The sequence below is a fragment of the Delphinapterus leucas genome, chromosome 19 (genome assembly GCF_059928025.1).
Source record: "Delphinapterus leucas isolate spDelLeu-1000000601 "Yukka" chromosome 19, BTC_Dleu_Yukka2, whole genome shotgun sequence".
Taxonomy (NCBI): domain Eukaryota; kingdom Metazoa; phylum Chordata; class Mammalia; order Artiodactyla; family Monodontidae; genus Delphinapterus; species Delphinapterus leucas.
The window spans coordinates 42,716,137-42,735,763 of record NC_143147.1 but is presented as its reverse complement, the minus strand read 5'-3'; the positions used below and the strand labels follow the sequence as shown (position 1 = coordinate 42,735,763).

Genomic DNA, 19,627 nt, shown 5'->3' with positions numbered 1-19,627 from the left:
TTACCAATAGCATAGAAAAAATAAAATTATTATTTAATTAAAAATGAACTAAGTTCACTCCCCCCAATCCCATACCTCCATTATTTCATGGGAGGTTTTTTATTGTTCTTGTTATTGGTCTCTCTTTTTTTCAAGTCATATCTTTTTTTTTTTTAAGTCATATCTTTTTGATGGGCTAAGAAGCCATTGTATTTGTCTATATAGATATAGACCTATTTTCTAATATTTGCTACGTTTGCAAATATACCCAAAATAAAAGTGTTAAGTGATGACCAAATTTTATCTTCCATCTAATCATTATGTGTTACATCGTTTCTGATCTCCCGTTAGAACCCTGAATGAAATCTGTTATATTTTCATATATACACAGTGGAATTCATGAATAATGGTGCTTTGACCACTCATTTGGCCACGCTGAACATCTGAGACTTGTAGACCTCTTTCTTGACTCCTCACTATGTATCTGTATTTCTTATACATCTCTCTATGACTGCTATGTTCTTTCTTTATTTTTTGGTGTTTTTTTTTCCCCCATAGGGCTAGTGTTTTAACTCTCTAACTTCTCCCTTTAGCATCTTTATCTTTTCCCTCTCTTCTTTCACTGTAGATAAAACCACCAATGTTATCTTGTTTCCTCACTCTTGTTATTGTTTTGGTTCATCTTCATTTTTATTGAACTGTAGTTATATGGTACAGGTTGTACAAATCTTAAGTGTATAGCTTGGTGATTTTCTAACTATATATATATCTACACACACACACACACACATAAACTCCAACCAGAAAATTTTAAAGTTCTGTTTCATACATCTGTGAAGTACATCAAATGGCATTCCTTTGGAAATTCCTAAATTTCCAAATTTACCTTTCAATTTATATCTTACAGGCTTAATACATAAAATATGTCTTCTAAGCAGACTGATCTGTCTACCAAAATCCTATTAGCCTCAATTCGCAATGTATTTTATTATGAACTTGTAGCAATGATTGTCTGTGACATTAATTTAGTATTGCTGTGTGTGTGTGTGCGCGTGTGTGTTTATCTGTATCTGTGTATATAATTTTTCTTTGAGGATGGTAGCATTGTGTTGGTACATAAGAATGTTCCCAAGGTAACTGCTTTATCTAAAGATTTTACATTTTTGCCATCCTAGTGACCTTCTATGTTGTGATGTTACAATTAATTATATGGTGAGAAAACTCATTAATTCAATTATGGTAGAAAACCATGTTTTCATAAAAATGTTTTATCACTGTTGTGCTTTGATATCCTGTGAGTGTTTTGTGTTGATATTGTTCACTAATAGTTAGCTTTATTAAAAGCGAATGTTTAAACCAAAAATAATCAATGGAAGCTTATTCTAAAATAATATGGAGATTCAGAGGATCTAAAATAGTCAAATCAATCTTGAAAAAGATGAGTAAATTTTAAAAACTGAAACTACCTAAATTTCTCACTTACTTGATAAATCTACAGTAATGTAGAAAAGATGGTTTTGGGTAAATATAGTCATAGATGGATGGAATAGAATCCAGGAATTGATCAAACACTTATGGTCACTTGATTTTAGACCAAAGTGTCACGTAATTTGTTAGGGATAGCATAGTTTTCTCAACAAATGGTGCTAGAGCACCTGGCATATCCATTTGGGAAAAAATAAACTTTTCTTTAACACCATACACAAAAATTTAACTCAAAATCAATCATAGACTTAATTTAAAACCTGAAACTATAAACCTTCAAAAAGAAAACAGAAGGATTATACTATTGTGCCAGGAGGGATAGGGGAAGGTTTCTTAGATAGGACACCAAAAAAACAAACCGTCAGATTGGTCTTCATTAAACCTTTTGGGATACATACGGTTAAGCAAATGAAGTGGGGTGCCACAAACTGGGAGAAAATATTTGAGATAAATATACACATATATAAGTTTATATGTATTTTATAATGTAATATAAATATACTTTAAATGTATATAAAATAAAGACCAAACAATTTAAAATGGGCAAAAGATTTGACCAATCATGTCACAAAAGAAAATATGTAAATAGCCACTTAGCACCCCAACATCACTGATCACCAAGGAACATAGCATATGTAAACCACAAGAAACCACCAAGTGCTCACTGAAGTGATTAAATTTAAAAAGAGTGGCAATACCAAATGTTGCAAAATTATGGAGTTCATGGGGAGGTAAGATGATACAGCCGCTTTGGAAAAACGTTTTCCCAGTTTCTTATACAGTTAAGTGTACATATGACCCAGCAATTCCCCTCCTAAATATTCATCTAATAGAAATGAAAATATATGTCCACAGAGTGACTTGTACTTGAATCTCCACAACAGCCAAAAACAAGAATCAACTGCTTAATGGATATATAATTGTCATATATCCATATAATGGAACACTACTCAATAATATAAATAAGTGCACGGACTACTCTTACTTGTAGTGAATAGGTTTAGCAAAATATTACATGATTCCATTACATGAAATGCTCAAGTAGGCAATATTAATTCATAATGACAGAAAGCCAATCAGTGGTAGCCTGGGGCCAGGCAATGGGGAGGGGATGGACTGCAAGTGGACACAAGGGAATTTTTTCACATGTTCTCTATCTTGATTATGGTAGTAGCTGCAGAGGTATACATACTTGTCATAGTCATCAAACTGTACACTTTAAATGAGTGTGTTTTATATAAATTACACATTAATAAAGGTTAATACAGTTTAAAAATTATTCTGGCTTGTGACAAGAAATATATCCAGCCACTTGGAACAATAAGGATATACATAGACATTTACCACTTTTCCTCTATGTCTGTTGGATGAATAAACTGTTGAAAGTAATGAATACTAGAATATTTACCTATTGGATATGGCCAAAGATGTCTTTAGAAGCTTAACAATTTCATGATGCAAAATGAAAGGAAGAAAATAATTATTTAAATGAAGATGTTAGGACATTTAAAGATTACAAACTTTAATAATTTTTAAGTTTCCATCTGTATAAGTATTGATGGGGAAGTATTAAATTCACAAGAGTTAATACTAAAACATACAATTATTTTATGAGTGATTAATCTGAATTCCTGTAAAGATTTCTATATGACCCAGCATATGTCTCTTTTTGGAGAGAGTGTGAATAGCTCGTAATTTGTCTTCCAGTTCATATGTGTGTATTTGATAAAGAACCGTACAATTAGGTAGGTGTTATAAATAGTATACAGCAAAAAAGGCTTCCCTACTCATGTTTCCAAGATTTTATAGCATATGCCCAGTCAAGGTTTGCTACTCTTTAATTTTGCCTTTCGGGTTAACCAGCTGACGCCCAGTTGAAAAGACTTATGTTCTTATGAGGCCGCAAAAGCCTTAATGTTCAGTCTCCAGCTACCTCAGATTTTGGAGAACACCATGTACCATCAGCAGCTTTAGTCCCCACCCTCTAATGCTAACGCTCATCTGTCAAACTTAAGGCTGAGAGTGAAGGAGAGGAAGCTTCCAGATAAACATACAGCAGCGCCTAAACAGCTAATCACTCTAGGCTTCCGCTTCCAGGCCCTATAATTAGAAGTCCTTCTTTTCCTTGTATTCCCAGATGACGCAAATGCTTTTTGTGGCTTGGCACCTCATCTGGGGCGTGGGTTTAGTTTATGGCCAGGCTAGAGTCTGGTTTAGTCTTCTGATGCTGCATAAATAGTTCTCAAGCCACAGTCTACTCTGTACAAGTCTTTCCTTTTATGTATATCTGCTTTTTAACTTGTTTTCTAGAAAAAAGAAGCTTGTCATTTCTCCCAGCAGATGTGCAAAAGAGGAAATTATAAATTAAAAGAAAGCATGTTATTGTTATAGTACTATACTAGCTATTTCTTCCTTTTCTCTCTACTTTTTAAAAATTAAAAAAAAATTGTTTTAAAGTTTTGTCAAAAAAGTGAGCTCATTGTTGGATTATAGAAGCCACATTTGCATGGAGAAGTGGAAAAAGAAAACTTTTGAGACAGGATACACAGGCGATAATAAGGATAAATTTTCAAAGGACTAATTCTCTAAAAATTTCAATTTGTTTTGCATATTAGAAACCAAACAGATATTGATGTCAGTTTGAAAAACTAGGAGCACGTTGAAAAGTTTCCATCTGTGATTATTTTTCATATGCAAGACAATAATAGTTTTGATTTGCTTAATAGGGACTACTATTTGAATGCTAATTATGAGTAAAATATTGATATGCTAATAAAAGAAACCAAGTGAAGTTTATGTTCAGTAGATGAGTAATATATAAATATAAGTTCATCACATTTGCTGTTAGAATGTTTCCACTGAATTGTTTGTCATATGCAGAAAATAATTTGTGGGAATATGGAATTGGAACATAGCAGTAGAATTGTGATAATACAAACTTACCGTAACTAAGCAAAAAGTAGGAGTCAAATACTGTCCACAAAAAAGAACATGTCCCATCTTAGAAATTTATTGTTTGAATAACAACAACAATATGGAAAGAATATTAAGTATGTCAGTGACCTCATGATGATAGCTAGGCATAGAGTGGGTGGCAGTGTTATATAAAATGTTAAAGAGATTTGAAGTAGATCTCAATAAATGACACTTTCATCATCTAAAATGTATTCTCTTGGAAATAGCCAAGACACTGTCATCTAATATTGCTATGTTTTCATCTAATGTAGTGACTAGAGCTATACCTTATATTAGCCAATAAATAGCAAACTCAAATATACTTCATCTTCCCATATAAATGCCTATTTTATCTTTCCACAGGTGCTTAATATTCTTTCATAATCTTTTCTTTCAGCAAAGAAAAGTTTTAGGAATTAAAAAATATGATTCTGCTTCTGTTTCCCACAGAAAACAAATAAAAATTCTGGACAAAATATTAACAAACACACACAAATTTAAATATGTGTATTATAATCTCTGGAACAACTAGTAAAAACCAATAGACAAATTAAAATTGGATATTAAAAACAGTGAAATTATCCAAAAATGGGAAGGAAGCAAGAGCAGATAAATAAACAAAAATCAAAAACAAGGGTACAACTTAAAATATATAACCAACAAGGACCTATATATTGCACAGGGAACTCTGCTCGATATTCAGTAATAACTTAAATGGGAAAATAACTTGAAAAAGAATAGATACATATATAGGTATAACTGAATGACTTTGCTGTACACCTGAAACTAACACAACATTGTGAATCAACAATACTCCAATATAAAACAAAAATTTTTAAAAAAGGAAAAAAAACCAAGGGTATAATCAGAAAAAAGGGTACAATAAAAAAATAACAAAATGGTAGATGTAAATTCAACCCTAACCATAATTCACACTAAATGTGAATGATGTGCAAACAGTAATTAAAAGTCTGAGATTGGAATAAAAAAACCCAGAACTAGATCCCGATGATTGTCCAAAACACAGTCATTTTATAATATATTGATTGTGAAAGCAAAATAATTAAAAAGTGTATACCATGCATATACCAATCAAAGCAAAACAGAAGTGGTGATATCAATATCAGAAAAAGTTTACTTCAGAACAAGGGAAACATTAGGGTTAAAATGGGACATTATGATAAAAGAGGTAATTCACCAAGAACTCATAATAATCCTAAGTGTGTATGGACTTAAAAAAAAGTAGGTCTGGGGCTTCCCTGGTGGCACAGTGGTTAAGAATCTGCCTGCCAATGCAGGGGACACAGGTTTGAGCCCTGGTCCTGGAAGATCCCACGTGCCGCGGAGCAACTAAGCCCGTGCGCCACAACTACTGAGCCTGTGCTCTAGAGCCCACGAGCCACAACTACTGAGCCCACGTGCCACAACTACTGAAGCCTGCATGCCTAGAGCCTAGTGCTCCGCCACAAGAGAAGCCACCACAATGAGAAGCCCGTGCACCACAACCAAGAGTAGCCCCCGCTCACTGCAACTAGAGAAAGCCTGCGCTCAGCAACAAAGACCCAACACAGCCATAAATAAATAAATAAGTAAATTTATATTAAAAAAAAAAGGTCTGATATTTAGGGAGCTTATATAACTGGGAAAAAAAAGCGTATTTATGATTATGCTTGGAGATGTTGACTTCTACGCAGTAATAGAACACGAAAGCCGGCAATCAATAAGTAAGGATGTTGAAGATCCAAATAACACTATCAATTAAATTAAATTGACACTGATAAGACACACCAGGTGTTCAAGTGTACATTGAACAGTTACCAAGATATATCATTCTGAGACATAAAACTAATTTCTTGTCGTAATGGAATTAAACTAGAAATCAATATATGAATGATACCTGGAAGATACCCAAACATTTGGAAACTAAAAAACATATCTTCCTGACACAGTAATCTAAGCTTCAACCTTAAGAAACTTGAAAAAAGAAAGAGGAAATATAACTCAAGCAAGTAAAATGAAGGATATAGTAGTAGAAGGTCATTATAGCAAAAGGAGGAAGATAAGAGAAATCAGTGAAATGGAAAAGAGAAAACCAATGACACCAAAATGGTTTCCTTGAAAAGATCTAGCTAGACTGCCAAGAAAAGAAGAGAAAGGACACAAATTTTCGGTATCGTGAATGAAAAAGTGTGCTAAAGACCCTACAGACGGTATCCTTGAGTTATAGAGAGTAATTACTCCAAGAAGAAAAATTACATTTTACATTTTAAATTAACAAAATTTAAATTAAAGAGAAATTAAATTATTATAAATATCTAAAAATCCTCACACACACACACACAAAGGCCCAAATAGTTTTACTGGCAAATTCTACTGGAAATTTATTTAAGTATTTCTTCTAGAAAATAAAAGGAACATTCTGCAACAAGACCAGCTTTACCCTGATACCAGAAATAGACGAACACATTATTAGAAAAGAAAACTACAAATCAATATCCCTCAGGAACACAGTCACGAAAATCAACAAAATTTTAGCTAATTCAGTGCAGCAGCATATAATAAAGGATTTTGACCAAGTGGAGTTTATCCCAGGAATGCAAGATTGTTCCACACTTGATAACTTTTCATTATTAAAATTTACCATATTAATTGACCAAAGAAGAAAAACGAGGTAATCATCTCATAGGTGCAGAAAAGCACTAGAAAAATTTGACATCTGTTCATTATTTAAAACTCTCAACAAATTACAAGTAGAAAAGAATGTCCTTAACTTGATACAGGGCATTTACAAAAAATCTACAGCTGGCATCATACTTAAAGATTGAATACTTTCTCCTAAAATATGAAACAAGGCATGAATATTGCTTCTCACCATTCCTGTTTACCTCAGCAAATGTAGTAAGTCAAGGAAAAGAAAAAAAAGGCGTGCGGTTTGGAAAGGAAAAAAATCAAACTATGTCTATTCACATATTATATGTTTGGAAAGAAAATTCCATGTAATCTACATAAAAACTCCTAGAATTGGCAGACTATATAGGTATGCACACATGTATATATAAATGTCAATTATATCTCTATATACTAACAAGGAAAAATTGATAATTGAAATAGAGTACCATTTATAGTAACTCTAAGAAAATATATGTATAATCAATGTGCTGAACAAGAAAAAAGAAGTCAGAGAACACACATATCAAGAAAATGAGGTGTTGGGGCTTCCCTGGTGGTGCAGTGGTTAAGAATCCGCCTGCCAGTGCAGGGGACATGGGTTCGAGTCCTGGTCTGGGAAGATCCCACATGCCATGGAGCAAAGAAGCCCGTGCACCACAACTACTGAGCCTGCATTCTAGAGCCTGCGAGCCACAACTACTGAACCCACATGCCACAACTACTGAAGCTTACATGCCTAAAGCCCGTGCTCTGTAACAAGAGAAGCCACTGCAATGAGAAGCCTGCATACCTCAAAGAAGAGTGGCTCCTGCTTGCCACAACTAGAGAAAGCCCATGCACAGCAACGAAGACCCAACACAGCCAAAAATAAATAAATAAAATAAATTTTTAAAAAATTAAAGAAATATGAGGTGTTCATAGATCAGAAGAATCAATATTGTTAAGATGTCCATTATCACCATTGTAGATATCAAAAAGCTAAATCGGTGTTTGGAAAGGCAAAGGAATTGAAATAGCTAAAACAATCTTGAAAAAGGTCAGAAAACGAGGACTTGCTTTACTTGATTTCAAAGTTTCCCTCAAAGTTACCGTAAAATAAGAAAGTGTGGTGTTAATGAAAGTATAGACATAGAAATCAATGGAACAGAATAGAACTTCCGGAAAAAGAACTACACAAATATAGCCAGTTGACCTTTGGCATGTTGACAGTGGATTTAGAGTAGATTAAACATTTAATGGATAAAGAATAGTCTCTTCAAGTAATCCTGCTGAAACAATTGGACATTATTTGCAAAAAAATTTAATTTGTCTTATACCTCACACTTTATACAAAAATTAACGCAAAATGGATGATAGACCTAAAGGTTAAATACAAAACTGAGAAATTGGACAGGAAAACAAAATTTTTGTGACCTTGTGTTGGGCACAGAATTCTTAGCTATGACATCTCATCAAAATTTGCTTTGTGAAAGACACTGTTGGGGATTTAGGTAAATATTATGCTAGAGTAGAAACAAGTTTTAAACTGGTGAATTGAGTAGGATATTACTAGTTGTAGTAGTAGATAAATTGGAACTTATAATTCAGGTTTTGAGAAATGGAAAAAGTGGAAGTGGGTTTAATTCCATGGAGGAAAGTCTTTTGCATTCTTTGTTATCAGATTTGCTATCTGAAAATGCTTGTGAATTCTGTAAATTCAGGCATTTAAACTTTTCTCTACCAGTTGTATGAGAACATCACAAAACCTGGATATGTAGTATGTCACTATGCTTGTATACTGATGTGGTGTTAGGTTTTGTATTCCCGTAGGAAAAAGATCCTGCGTTTTAATTTTTTTATTTTGGGAAGTTTCTTATATATTTGGTCATTTTTTTCCCTTTGGTAATATTTTAAATCATGATTAATGCTTTGTGAAAATATTTCATCCACATACATAATGGTTTATATTTTTACCCTTTCTTGGTGTGTCCTTTAGGAATGCTTCTAGTCACGACAGATACCCTTGGCCATGACTTCCATGTCTTCCAAATTTTGACTCATCCTTGGTCCTCATCACAAAGTGCTGTCCATCATCTGTATACTCTTCACAGGGGAGAAACTGAAGCCAAAGTAAGTTGTATATTTTTCAGAAGATGTTTTCTTTGTGTAATATGACATCTAATCCAGCTGGTTATTTGTATCATATTGGAGGTTAACGTTAATGTTAGTGAGGTCATATTGTTCTTTGGACTGGGTCAGATAATTAAGAGTTTTTATCCTTTTTTGATCCAGTAAATATATAGGCAGTAGGTAAACAATTCAATGAATGTTGATAAGACAGAAGTTCCATTTTTCCTTCTCCCCCTACCGTAATACCATTTCTAGCCTCAGAGGAAACGCTGTCATCCATATGATAGCCATCTCTCCAGACCTTCTCCTAGGCATTTTGATTCTATACATGCATACATACACACACACATACATGTAAATACATACATATTCACATATACCAGAAAATAATCGAGTTTTATAATGTATATAACTTATATGCATAATATTCAGTGGTATGCTGGAGCCAGCTCACAGTTGCTAGTGAGAATCAGTTATGCACATCTAGCCCCAATTCTGGATGTAGTGACATTATATTGGTAGATTGAAATCATCCACGTTAGGAGTGGTTACGCAATGGAAATTAGCAACACTAAAAATCAGGGCTATTTTTTCTTTAGGGAGCCAGTTTTTAACATTTACCAGCACATCACTGCTCACATATGCATGCACGTGCATGCGCACACACATGCATACACACACATCCATATATATAATTTAATGAGCATTTGAATTAAGTACCATGCCGAGTGTATTACATGTATTTAATACTCTTAGTATCACTTGGTAGATACTGAGATGTTTTTTAATAGCCTTAAATCCCAAATACTCTTTCACAGAGCCTGTGGGTATGCATATACCAGTACACTTCTGTATATAGTTTATTCTGAAAGATAGCTCATTGACCCAGCAACATTTATTGACTAGTCCATTCTTTCCCAGTAGTCTAAAATGTTGTTTTTCATGACTTTGCATTAAATTTTCTATAATAGAATGAAACATCTTTAATATATATAAACCCATGATTTATAATGATACTTAAAAACAAGGTATTGGACATTACTGTATGTTGCTTGTTTGCAAACTCATTATTCTAAAAATTGATAATTAAAGAGAAAGTACCCTGCCTTTCTTGTATCAATTTAATAAGATGACCAAGTAGTTGATGAGGGAAGGTTTTTCCTTATTGAAGCATGTCAGAATAAAAGATGTTGGAAATTAGACTTATTTTGTTGGTCATTATGGTATGCACCTGAAACTAATGTCACTGTCAGTTGTACCTCAGTTTTTAAAAAAGGTAGAAATATAAGAATCACTGTGTTGCTATTTCTAATGAAACAATGTACCTAGGCAAGAAACATCTCTGTGGTTTTGGCTAATGAGTCTTAATGTTAGCAATGTGGAACAGTCTTACCTATATCATGTGCTTCCCAATATGATGTAATTAGGATGTATACAACATCATCTATGAAATTCAACCTGAATTTAATTCAGCCACTAGATACAATGAGCACTTCTTTAAAAAAATTTATTTATTTATTTATACAGCAGGTTCTTATTAGTTATCTATTTGATATATATTAGTGTATATATGTCAATCCCAATCTCCCAATTCATCCCACCACCACCCCATCCCACTTTCTCCCCTTGGTGTCCATACGTTCATTCTCTACATCTGTGTCTCTATTTCTGCCTTGCAAACCGGCTAATTAATTTTGTTAATTAGCACATTAAACAAAATACATAGATAGAGGGACAAGTTAAATACCATGAGAGTGCAACTAGTGAAATCTAAAATGTGGGAAGTTCATTACAAAAACCAGGCTGTGTGGCAGGGCTTAGAAGTAATTTTAGAGAATAATATCTAAGTAGAAGGTGTGGACCTTGTTTGAATCCTGTTTCATACAAATCAAGTATGAAAATACATTTTTCATACAAATGGTGAGATTTGAACATTTGGCTTAGTAGATACCATTAAGGAATTTAATATCCTTATTTTTTTGTGATTCATACAAGAGTGTGGAATTTGCTTTAAAATAATCTAGACATAAGGGAGTGTTGGTTAGATAAAAGAACAAATACATGACAAGTAGGGATATGGTTATATTGATTACAAGAGTCTTAAAAGACATATCAATTTACCAACTAAATTCAATATGTGAACTTTGTTTAGAGCCTGATTTAAACAAGGTATAAAAAAGACATTTTTGAGACACAGAAAATTGACCTTGAACTGGGAGTTACATGATTTTAACCAGTTTATTTTGCTGGGTCTGTAATTGTGTTACTTTTTTTTTTAAAGCCCTCATCTATTAGGCATATAACCTGAAGTCATGCTGAAGTAGTTATTGGTGAAACAATATGATATGATATCTCTAGTTTGCCTTTGAATATTCTGGTAAAACAAAACAAACTAAGAGATAGATTGAACACAATATGCAAAGCTGGGTGATGCTGATATTAGTGGTTCATTAAAGCCATCTCTGCACTTAGTGTATATCAGGAAATTCTTCTAGGGAATTCCCTGGCGGTCCAGTAGTTAGGACTCAGCACTTTCACCACGGGGGGATTGGGTTCGATCCCTGGTTGGGGAACTAAGATCCCATAAGTTGTGCAGCGTGGCCAAAAAACAAAAAAAATTCCTCTAATAGAAAGTAAAAATAAATCAGTACCTTTTACCAACATTATGCTGTTTTACTTACTTTAGCAGATTTATTGTTCATTTTCAAAAACTTTCCCAGCTATTCTTTGGCATTTTCTCATTGAAATGCATTTTAGAGTAACCCTATTGAGTTATATAAAGAATATTTTGAAGTTTTTTATTTGGATTGCATTGAAATTACATTTTAATACAGTTAGAATTCACATCATTAAATATAGAATTTTTGCATCCAATGTTATTTATTGCTGAGGTATCATAAACTATAGATTGTTTTGTATTAGATTTGTAATTTGTATCTTCCTGCTTTGTTAGACTCTACTGTAAGATCCAATACTTCTTCTGTAACATTTTCTTGGATTTTATAAGTAGAACATACTTTCTGACAATTATGATAACTTTTGACTGTTTTCAATTTTATTTTTCTTGTTACATTAGGTCGGAACTCTAAAACAATGTATACCTATACAAGTGATAGTTGTAGTCTTTTCTTTGTTAATAATACCTCCTTTTTTTTACTTTCTTATTTTGCTGTACTGCTAGCTTCTGTTTTTACCCCAATACCATGATGTTTTTATTACTTTAGCTTTATAATATAGTTTGAAATCCAGAAACTTGATGCTTCCAACTTTGTTCTTCTTTGTCATGATCACTTTTGTTATTTGGGGTCTTTGGTAGTTCCTACAAATTCTAGGATTTTTTGTTCTAGTTCTGTGAAAAATGACATTTGAATTTTGATAGAGATTGCATTGGATCTGTAGATTGCTTTGGGTAGTATGGACATTTTAACAGTATTCTTCTAATTCATGAGCATGGATTATTTTTTCATTTTTTTGTGTCTTCAGTTTGTTTCATCAATGTCTTATAGTTTGTAGTGTGCAGGTCTTTCACCTCATTGGTTAAATTTTCCTACGTATTTTATTCTTTTTGATGCAATTGTAAATGGGATTACTTTCTTAATTTCTCTTTCTGATAGTTCGTTATTAGTGTGAAGAAACAGAACTGATTTTGTATCCCGTAGTTTTACTGAATTTGTTTATTAGTTTTATCAGTTTTTTGGTGTATTGTTTAGGGTTTTTGTATATATAAGATCATGTCATCTTCAAATAGAGACAGTTTTATTTCTTCCATTCCAGTTTGAATGCCTTTTATTTGTTTATTTTTTTCTTGCCTAAGCGCTCTGGCTAGTACTTCCAGTACTGTGTTTAATAAAAGAATCACAAATGGACACCCTTGTCTTGCTCCACATCTTAAAGCAAAAGCTTTCAGCTTTTCACCATTGAGTATGATGTTAGATGTGGGCTTGTCATATATGGCCTTTATTATGTTGAGGTACATTCTCTCTATACCCACGTTATTGAGTTTTTATTATGAATGGATGTTGAATTGTGTCAAATGTTTTTTCTGCATCTATTGGGATGATCATATTTCATTTTGTTAGTGTGGTGTGTCTCAGCACCTAGATGCAGACTGATGGGAAGCTGGCAGTGGTCTTTAAAGTATGCAAATGTACTTCTTTCAGGGGAAGATTGGGAGAAGGACATTTTAGTCTGCTGCCTCTATGCTGTGCCCTGGGCGGATAGTGGGTTAAGGGAAGTCAGTTAAAACTATGTAAATATCCCATTCCTCATCAAGCTTTGTATTACTTCTTTTATTTACATATATCATTTGATTGAATAGATTCTTTATTAAATGAGTTATAGTCATTCAATAATTATTTTAATACTCAAAATATCCCAGATTTGACCAGTTGGAGCCTATTAGCTTGACATCTATGTACTTTTGACCTATCTCCATTATTCTTTGACATTGTCCTTAACTTTCTGGTACAATGAACTTGCTTACTCTTATTTAGTAACCATTTGTTTCTGTTTCTTTTGCATGGAAGTTTTTAATTAGGTGAGCATTTTAGGTAAAGATTTACTATTTCTACATGCTGCTGGGCACATTTTATTTCTTTTTAAAAAATTCTTTTTCGTTGAAATATGGTTGATGTACAATATTATATGTTACAACACAGTGATTCACAATTTTTGAAGGTTATGTTCCATTTATAGTTACTAAAAATACTGGGTATATTCCCTGTGTTGTACAATACAGGGCACATTTTATTTCTTAACTCTGGTTTTTTAATCCCTGTCCTGCCCTCCCTACTTACTGATATGCTGTACCTCAGCTACAATCTACTAGAATTATTTTAAGCACCCACACCTTTTAAAAAAATTTTACACCTATTTTTGATACCTCTTTTGCATTAGAATTATTTGTCACTTAATTTACCTTTATATCCAACCGGAAATAGAGATCTTGCTTAAGCTTCTTGGTGTCTCTCATCTGTAGAACAGTGCCCTGCACATGGACAAATGTTTGTAGGTAATCATGTTTGCTAGTGACAATGCTATTCCTGTTTAACAGGTAGGAAAACCAAATAGACATTATTAAAATTATGTTTTTCTATTTCACACCCTGTAATTTAGGAGACTGGAAATTTTAAACATCAAACATCAAGATCTAAGGAAACTCAATTAATGACCATAAAATTAATTTTTATAAACTTCTACTGAAAGTAATTTTGAAATGATATATAAAATTTAACACCGATGTTGAAATCTGTATGGCAAGTGATCTATCTGTCTTTGAGTATTTTAAAATCATGTCCTTCTGGAATCTTCCAAGGATTCTGAGGGCACTTTCATCAGGCAAGAAAAAAAATCAAATATGTGGATCTAATTATGTTGAATTAACTTGTTTTGTGATCTGTGACTTGGGATATCCTCTGCATCTGACAGTAATTTTCCTCATAAAGTACATATGCAGTTAGAAAAATATTCTTAGTTTTCATCAATGAAGTTGTATATAGTAAGACCTTACAATATTTTAAAAATATACTTCTGTAAAGTCTTACTGAAGCAGACACAAGTAGTTTTTGTACTTAACATGTTAATTTTGATAAATGGTAAACTTGCTTTTGAAACCTCTGCATACGTGTTACTTTTACTTTATCAGAGCAGTCCTGCAAAATGGTATGATTAGTATGTTTAATACTCAAGGGGGAAAGTATCTAGCTATTTAATATTATTAATTGATAGTAGCTGATGATCAGTTCAGGAAAAAAGAGTCCATGATGCAGGAAGGGGGAACCCAGATGGAGCCTAGTAGACTCCCTTTGTTGATGAGAGTCCAGGGAGACAAAGATCATCGAGTTCTCAGGACAGAGCACCAGAGAGATGAAAGCTGCAAAGAAAGAACCCCTGAGATCTGCAGAGAAATCTGCAGCCACAGGAAGGACGACATCATACTAGTAAGGAAGAAGTAAAATTATGTTTATTTAAAGATGACATGTAGAAAATCTAATGGATACCACAAAAAAAGTTAGAACTAATATGTGATTTTAACAAGGCTTCAGGGTACTACATATTAGGAAAAAATAATTGGTGATTTAAAAAAAATTAGTTAAAATTTTAAAATAGTGACTATTCCATGTGCAAGACTATATTCTAAAACTATAAAACATTGCTGAGAGTAAGGACCTGAATAAATAAAAGAGTTAAACCATATTCTTGGGCTGGAATACTTAATATTGTTAGAATATCATTTCTGTCCAAACTGATTTATATATTCATTGCAATCTCCATCAAAATCCCAGCAGGATTTAAAAAAAATTTTTTTGGATAGAAATTGACAAGCTAATTCTCAAATTCATATGGAAGTACATAGGACTTATACTGGGCAAAATAATAGTGAAAAATAAAAACAAAGTTGGAGGGTTACCACTACCTGATAATAAGACTTATTAAAGCTAAATAACATTCAGGAACATTTCCATACATATGTACAATTGATTTTTGACAAAGGTGCAAAGTGGAGACAAGTTAGTCAACAATGGTAGTAATAGACTGTCTGGGTATTGATGTGCCAAAAAAAAAAAAAAGTTAATCCATATCTCATCCCATATATAAAAATAAACTGAAATTGGATCACATTTAAATATAAAATCTACAATTATAAAGCTTTTAGAAGAAAACATAGGAGGAACCCTTTGGATTAGATACAAGTTGTCTGGTATCTACAACACATTTTAAGGAACTCTCAAAAAGTCAGTGAGTGGAGGAACTCGATCTTCCGTACAGTGCTGTTGGGAATGTACAATGGTGCTGCCACTCTGGAAGATAGTTTGGCAGTTTATGAAAATCTTAACATAAGCTTGCCATTCCATCCAGCAACCTCAGTTACAGGCAGTCCACAACATTAAATTCACATTGTTCTGGACGATATACAGATTTACTCCACATTTCTTTCCTGTGGTTGTCATAACAAATTACCTTAAAATAACAGAACAAAACCAAATTGCCTTAAAATAACAGAAATTTATTTTTTCACAGTCCTGGAAGGCAAAGGTCCAAAATCAAGGTGCTGGTGAGGCTGCACTCCCTCTAGAGTTCTAACAAAGAATCTGTTCTTTGCCTTTTCCAGCTTCTGGTGACCCTCAGCATTTCTTGCCTTGGCTACGTCACTCCAGTATCTGCCTCTATGGTCTCATTTCCTCCTCCTCTTCTCTGTGTCTTTTCCTCCTTGTATCTTATAAGGGTACCTGTGATTCCTTTTAATGTCAACACTGATAATCCAGGATAACTTCTCCAGATCTAGAAATTAATCACATATTTTGTCATATAAGGTAATAGTCACTCTTGGGGTCTATAATGTACTGTATGTAGGTTCCAGGGATTAGGATCTGTCTGGATGTGTCTTTTTTAGAGCCACTCTTTACCTCACTACAGTCTACCCTCTGACCCTTCAAATTCAGGATTACTTCATGTGTAAAATGTATTTACTCCATACAAACATCCCTGAAGATCTCAACACATTACAACATCTCCTCTAACTCTAAAATTTCTTTAAAATATCAGCTCCAAAGTTCAGATCTCCTCATCAAAATCATACAAATCAGCTATGGTTGAGACTCTGCATATGATCCACCCTGGAGCAAAATTCCTCTCAATCTGTGTAGAAGGAGAGGATACAGAGAGAATGAGGCAGAAAAAAAGAAGAAGAAATAAAGATGGAAAACTTTCCAAATTTATTGAAAAAAAATATTGAATATGACAAAACACAAGTTTAACAAAAATGTCATAGTAAACTTTCTGAAAACCAAAGCAAATCTTGAAAGTAGCCAGAGGAAAATAACACATTACATACAGAGAAATAACATTTGAACAAACTGTTGACTTCTCATCAGAAACTATGGAAGTCAGAAGGCAGTGGAATAACATGTATACAGGACTGAGAGAAAAAAGTACTGGTAATCAAAAATTCTCCATCCAGCAAAAGTATCATTTAAGAATGAAGGAGTGAGCAATAAACCTTGCACATCCACACTAGAAATCATGCACAGGGAAATGATACCAGAGCAAACTTAGATATCTTGGAAGTAATGAAGTATGTGAGAAATGATCAATTTCTTATTAGAGAGCCTTTTTTCTCTTTCTTTTAATTCATTTAAAATATGTAGGAATGTTAAAATTTAATGTTAAAATAATTTTTATATGTAAGAAATTTTAACATTTTCTCAGGTTTATATTGTATACATGTAATGCATATAGCTATAGCATAATGGACCATTGGTGCTTTGGTGGGAGCAAGGAACTATTTCAAGGTTCAATGGGCTACACCTAAAAAGACAAAACTTCATATAAAATGGAATTCTAAAAAATGTTCAATTAATTCAAAAGTAGGCAGAAAGGGAGGAGCAGAGGCACAAGAAACAGAGGGGATAAACAGAAAACAACATTAAATGGTACATCAAAGTTGAATCATATAAATAATTATATTAAATTTTAATATATTCCAATCTAAAGAACTTCAAACTAAAGGAACAAGTTATCTATTAAAGATTTTCTTTGAATCTTTAATATGATGGTAGTGAAAGCATGTTAAAAGGTATGTCATGCAAATAATAAACATAAGAATATTAAAAATTTGACTATATTAATATCAAGTAAAATAGAGGTTAAGACAAAGACTGTTACCAGAGATATTTCATAATGTTCGAGTCAAATTATCAGAAGGATTTAAATGTCTATGCACCTAAAACTGAGTTTAATAACACTTTCTCAACATTTGATAGGACAAATAAGGAAAAAAGGGCAAATATCTGAGCAATCCTGTCAACTATATTGTCCTAATAGATAGTTCAGCAACTAACCCCAGCACCTGTAGTATATTTATGCTTTTAAATTATGACATCGTGTATACTTTGAGTGATATGAAACAATGGATAATAGATGGGGCAAAGATTTATAATTGATGGATTTAGATGGAAATCACTGTACAAGGCAGGGCAAAAAGCAGGCCTGATCAGTGGCTTGATTCCAGTCATTCTCATCAGTGGGTGGATTCTTACCTTGGGCATTAGTGACCCAGATTCTTCAGTTACCAGCCATGATTTGCTTGCACAGCTCATGGCCCTAAAACAGGGACATCTGCAATCTGCCAGTATATAGTCTACTTCATGGCAAACAGACCATTGGCAAGGCCATCGGCAGATGACAAGTTTCGGTATAAATATTAACAGTTCTAGTCCTTTGGAGTATTTGTCTAAAGCAGGAGTTTTCTTTAAAAGGCCAGATTGTAAGATAACTCTGCATTCTACATGTATTACCTCTGTCATTGTAGTGCAGAAACATCCATAGATAATACATAAATGAATGGGCATGATTGGTCCACAGTTATAGTGACCCCTCAAAGTAGAGGTGACAGCTTTCCATTATCCTGCTGTGTTGACTGGTCCTTAGATTTGTCCATCCACAGTTTTTGTTGGTGCTGTGCAGCTGCCCTGGGCCAGCGGACACCATCACTTTTTATTTTAGCCAAACCATCAATCAGGCATTTAAAGGAAACTCTGCGATTCAGGGGCTTATAGAACCAGTGGCATTGCTTCAGGCAGCAGAGTGGGTGATAAAGTAGTGGTAAAAACAAGGTGCTCCTAGGGCCATTCTGGAACATATTCTGGAATATACCATTCCCACTTGACTAGCAAGCCCTGTCGGGCCCTTCCCACCGTGCTCATCATCAGATTTGAGTTGACTCATCCCAGTGTGGGCCTGGAAAATCACAAAGCCTCCATGGGTCAGTTCAGTTACAAGAACCTGGTAGCAGGTTAGTAGCTGCCAACTAAAAAAAGGGAGCGTACTTGGTTGCTGGATCAGGCAGGTGGCGATGTTGTACTGGGATAACACCGCTGTGTACTTCAGCAGCCATTAAGTCTCTACCTCAACTTTTTCCTACTGGGATTCTGTTGTTTCTATTACATAACATGGGAAGGAACTGGAAGCCTAGTAGGTGAGCTGTTGTGGGCTTGTCGCACTGTCACCTCGATCTGCAGAGGATACCCCCTGACTTAAAAGCATGTAAGTACAATCAATTAAGCCATTAATACTAGTTATACATTTATCAACATAAACGACAACAATAGTACACCCGCAAGGTCATCTTAGCTCCTCTTCCCTACTGTGCACTGTGCTTACGCTTCGTTCCAGGGTATTTTTCCTCCTACGAGGGCATGGGCTGTTTCCCCCTACACAAGAACATGGACAAATGTGTTTAAGGTGCACATGCCAGTTTTTCCAGTGACGGCTGCCAGGGGATCTCATTATCCCTTGTCCTGGTGGCAGGGGAGGCTAGTCTGTAGATACTATGGGGGCAGCCAGGAGCGTTAGCCGTTTTTCCTCACTTGGCCAAGTGTTGGTGCCAGTTATTTCCTGATGAGCAGTGGTGCTGCTCACCGGCTTCCAG

At 34.0% G+C, this 19,627-nt stretch overlaps 1 protein-coding gene across 11 annotated transcripts in view; it reads left to right on the top strand.

Annotated features, from left to right (window-relative positions):
* The window catches only part of BCAS3 (BCAS3 microtubule associated cell migration factor), a 576,417-nt gene that overhangs the window by 185,469 nt on the left and 371,321 nt on the right, over positions 1–19,627 (top strand). For all 11 annotated transcript variants that reach the window (XM_022552784.3, XM_089900965.1, XM_089900966.1 and 8 more), the window contains one exon: positions 9,065–9,198. In XM_022552784.3, coding sequence (XP_022408492.1) covers positions 9,065–9,198 — 134 coding nt within the window. The remainder of the gene's footprint in view (positions 1–9,064; positions 9,199–19,627) is intronic.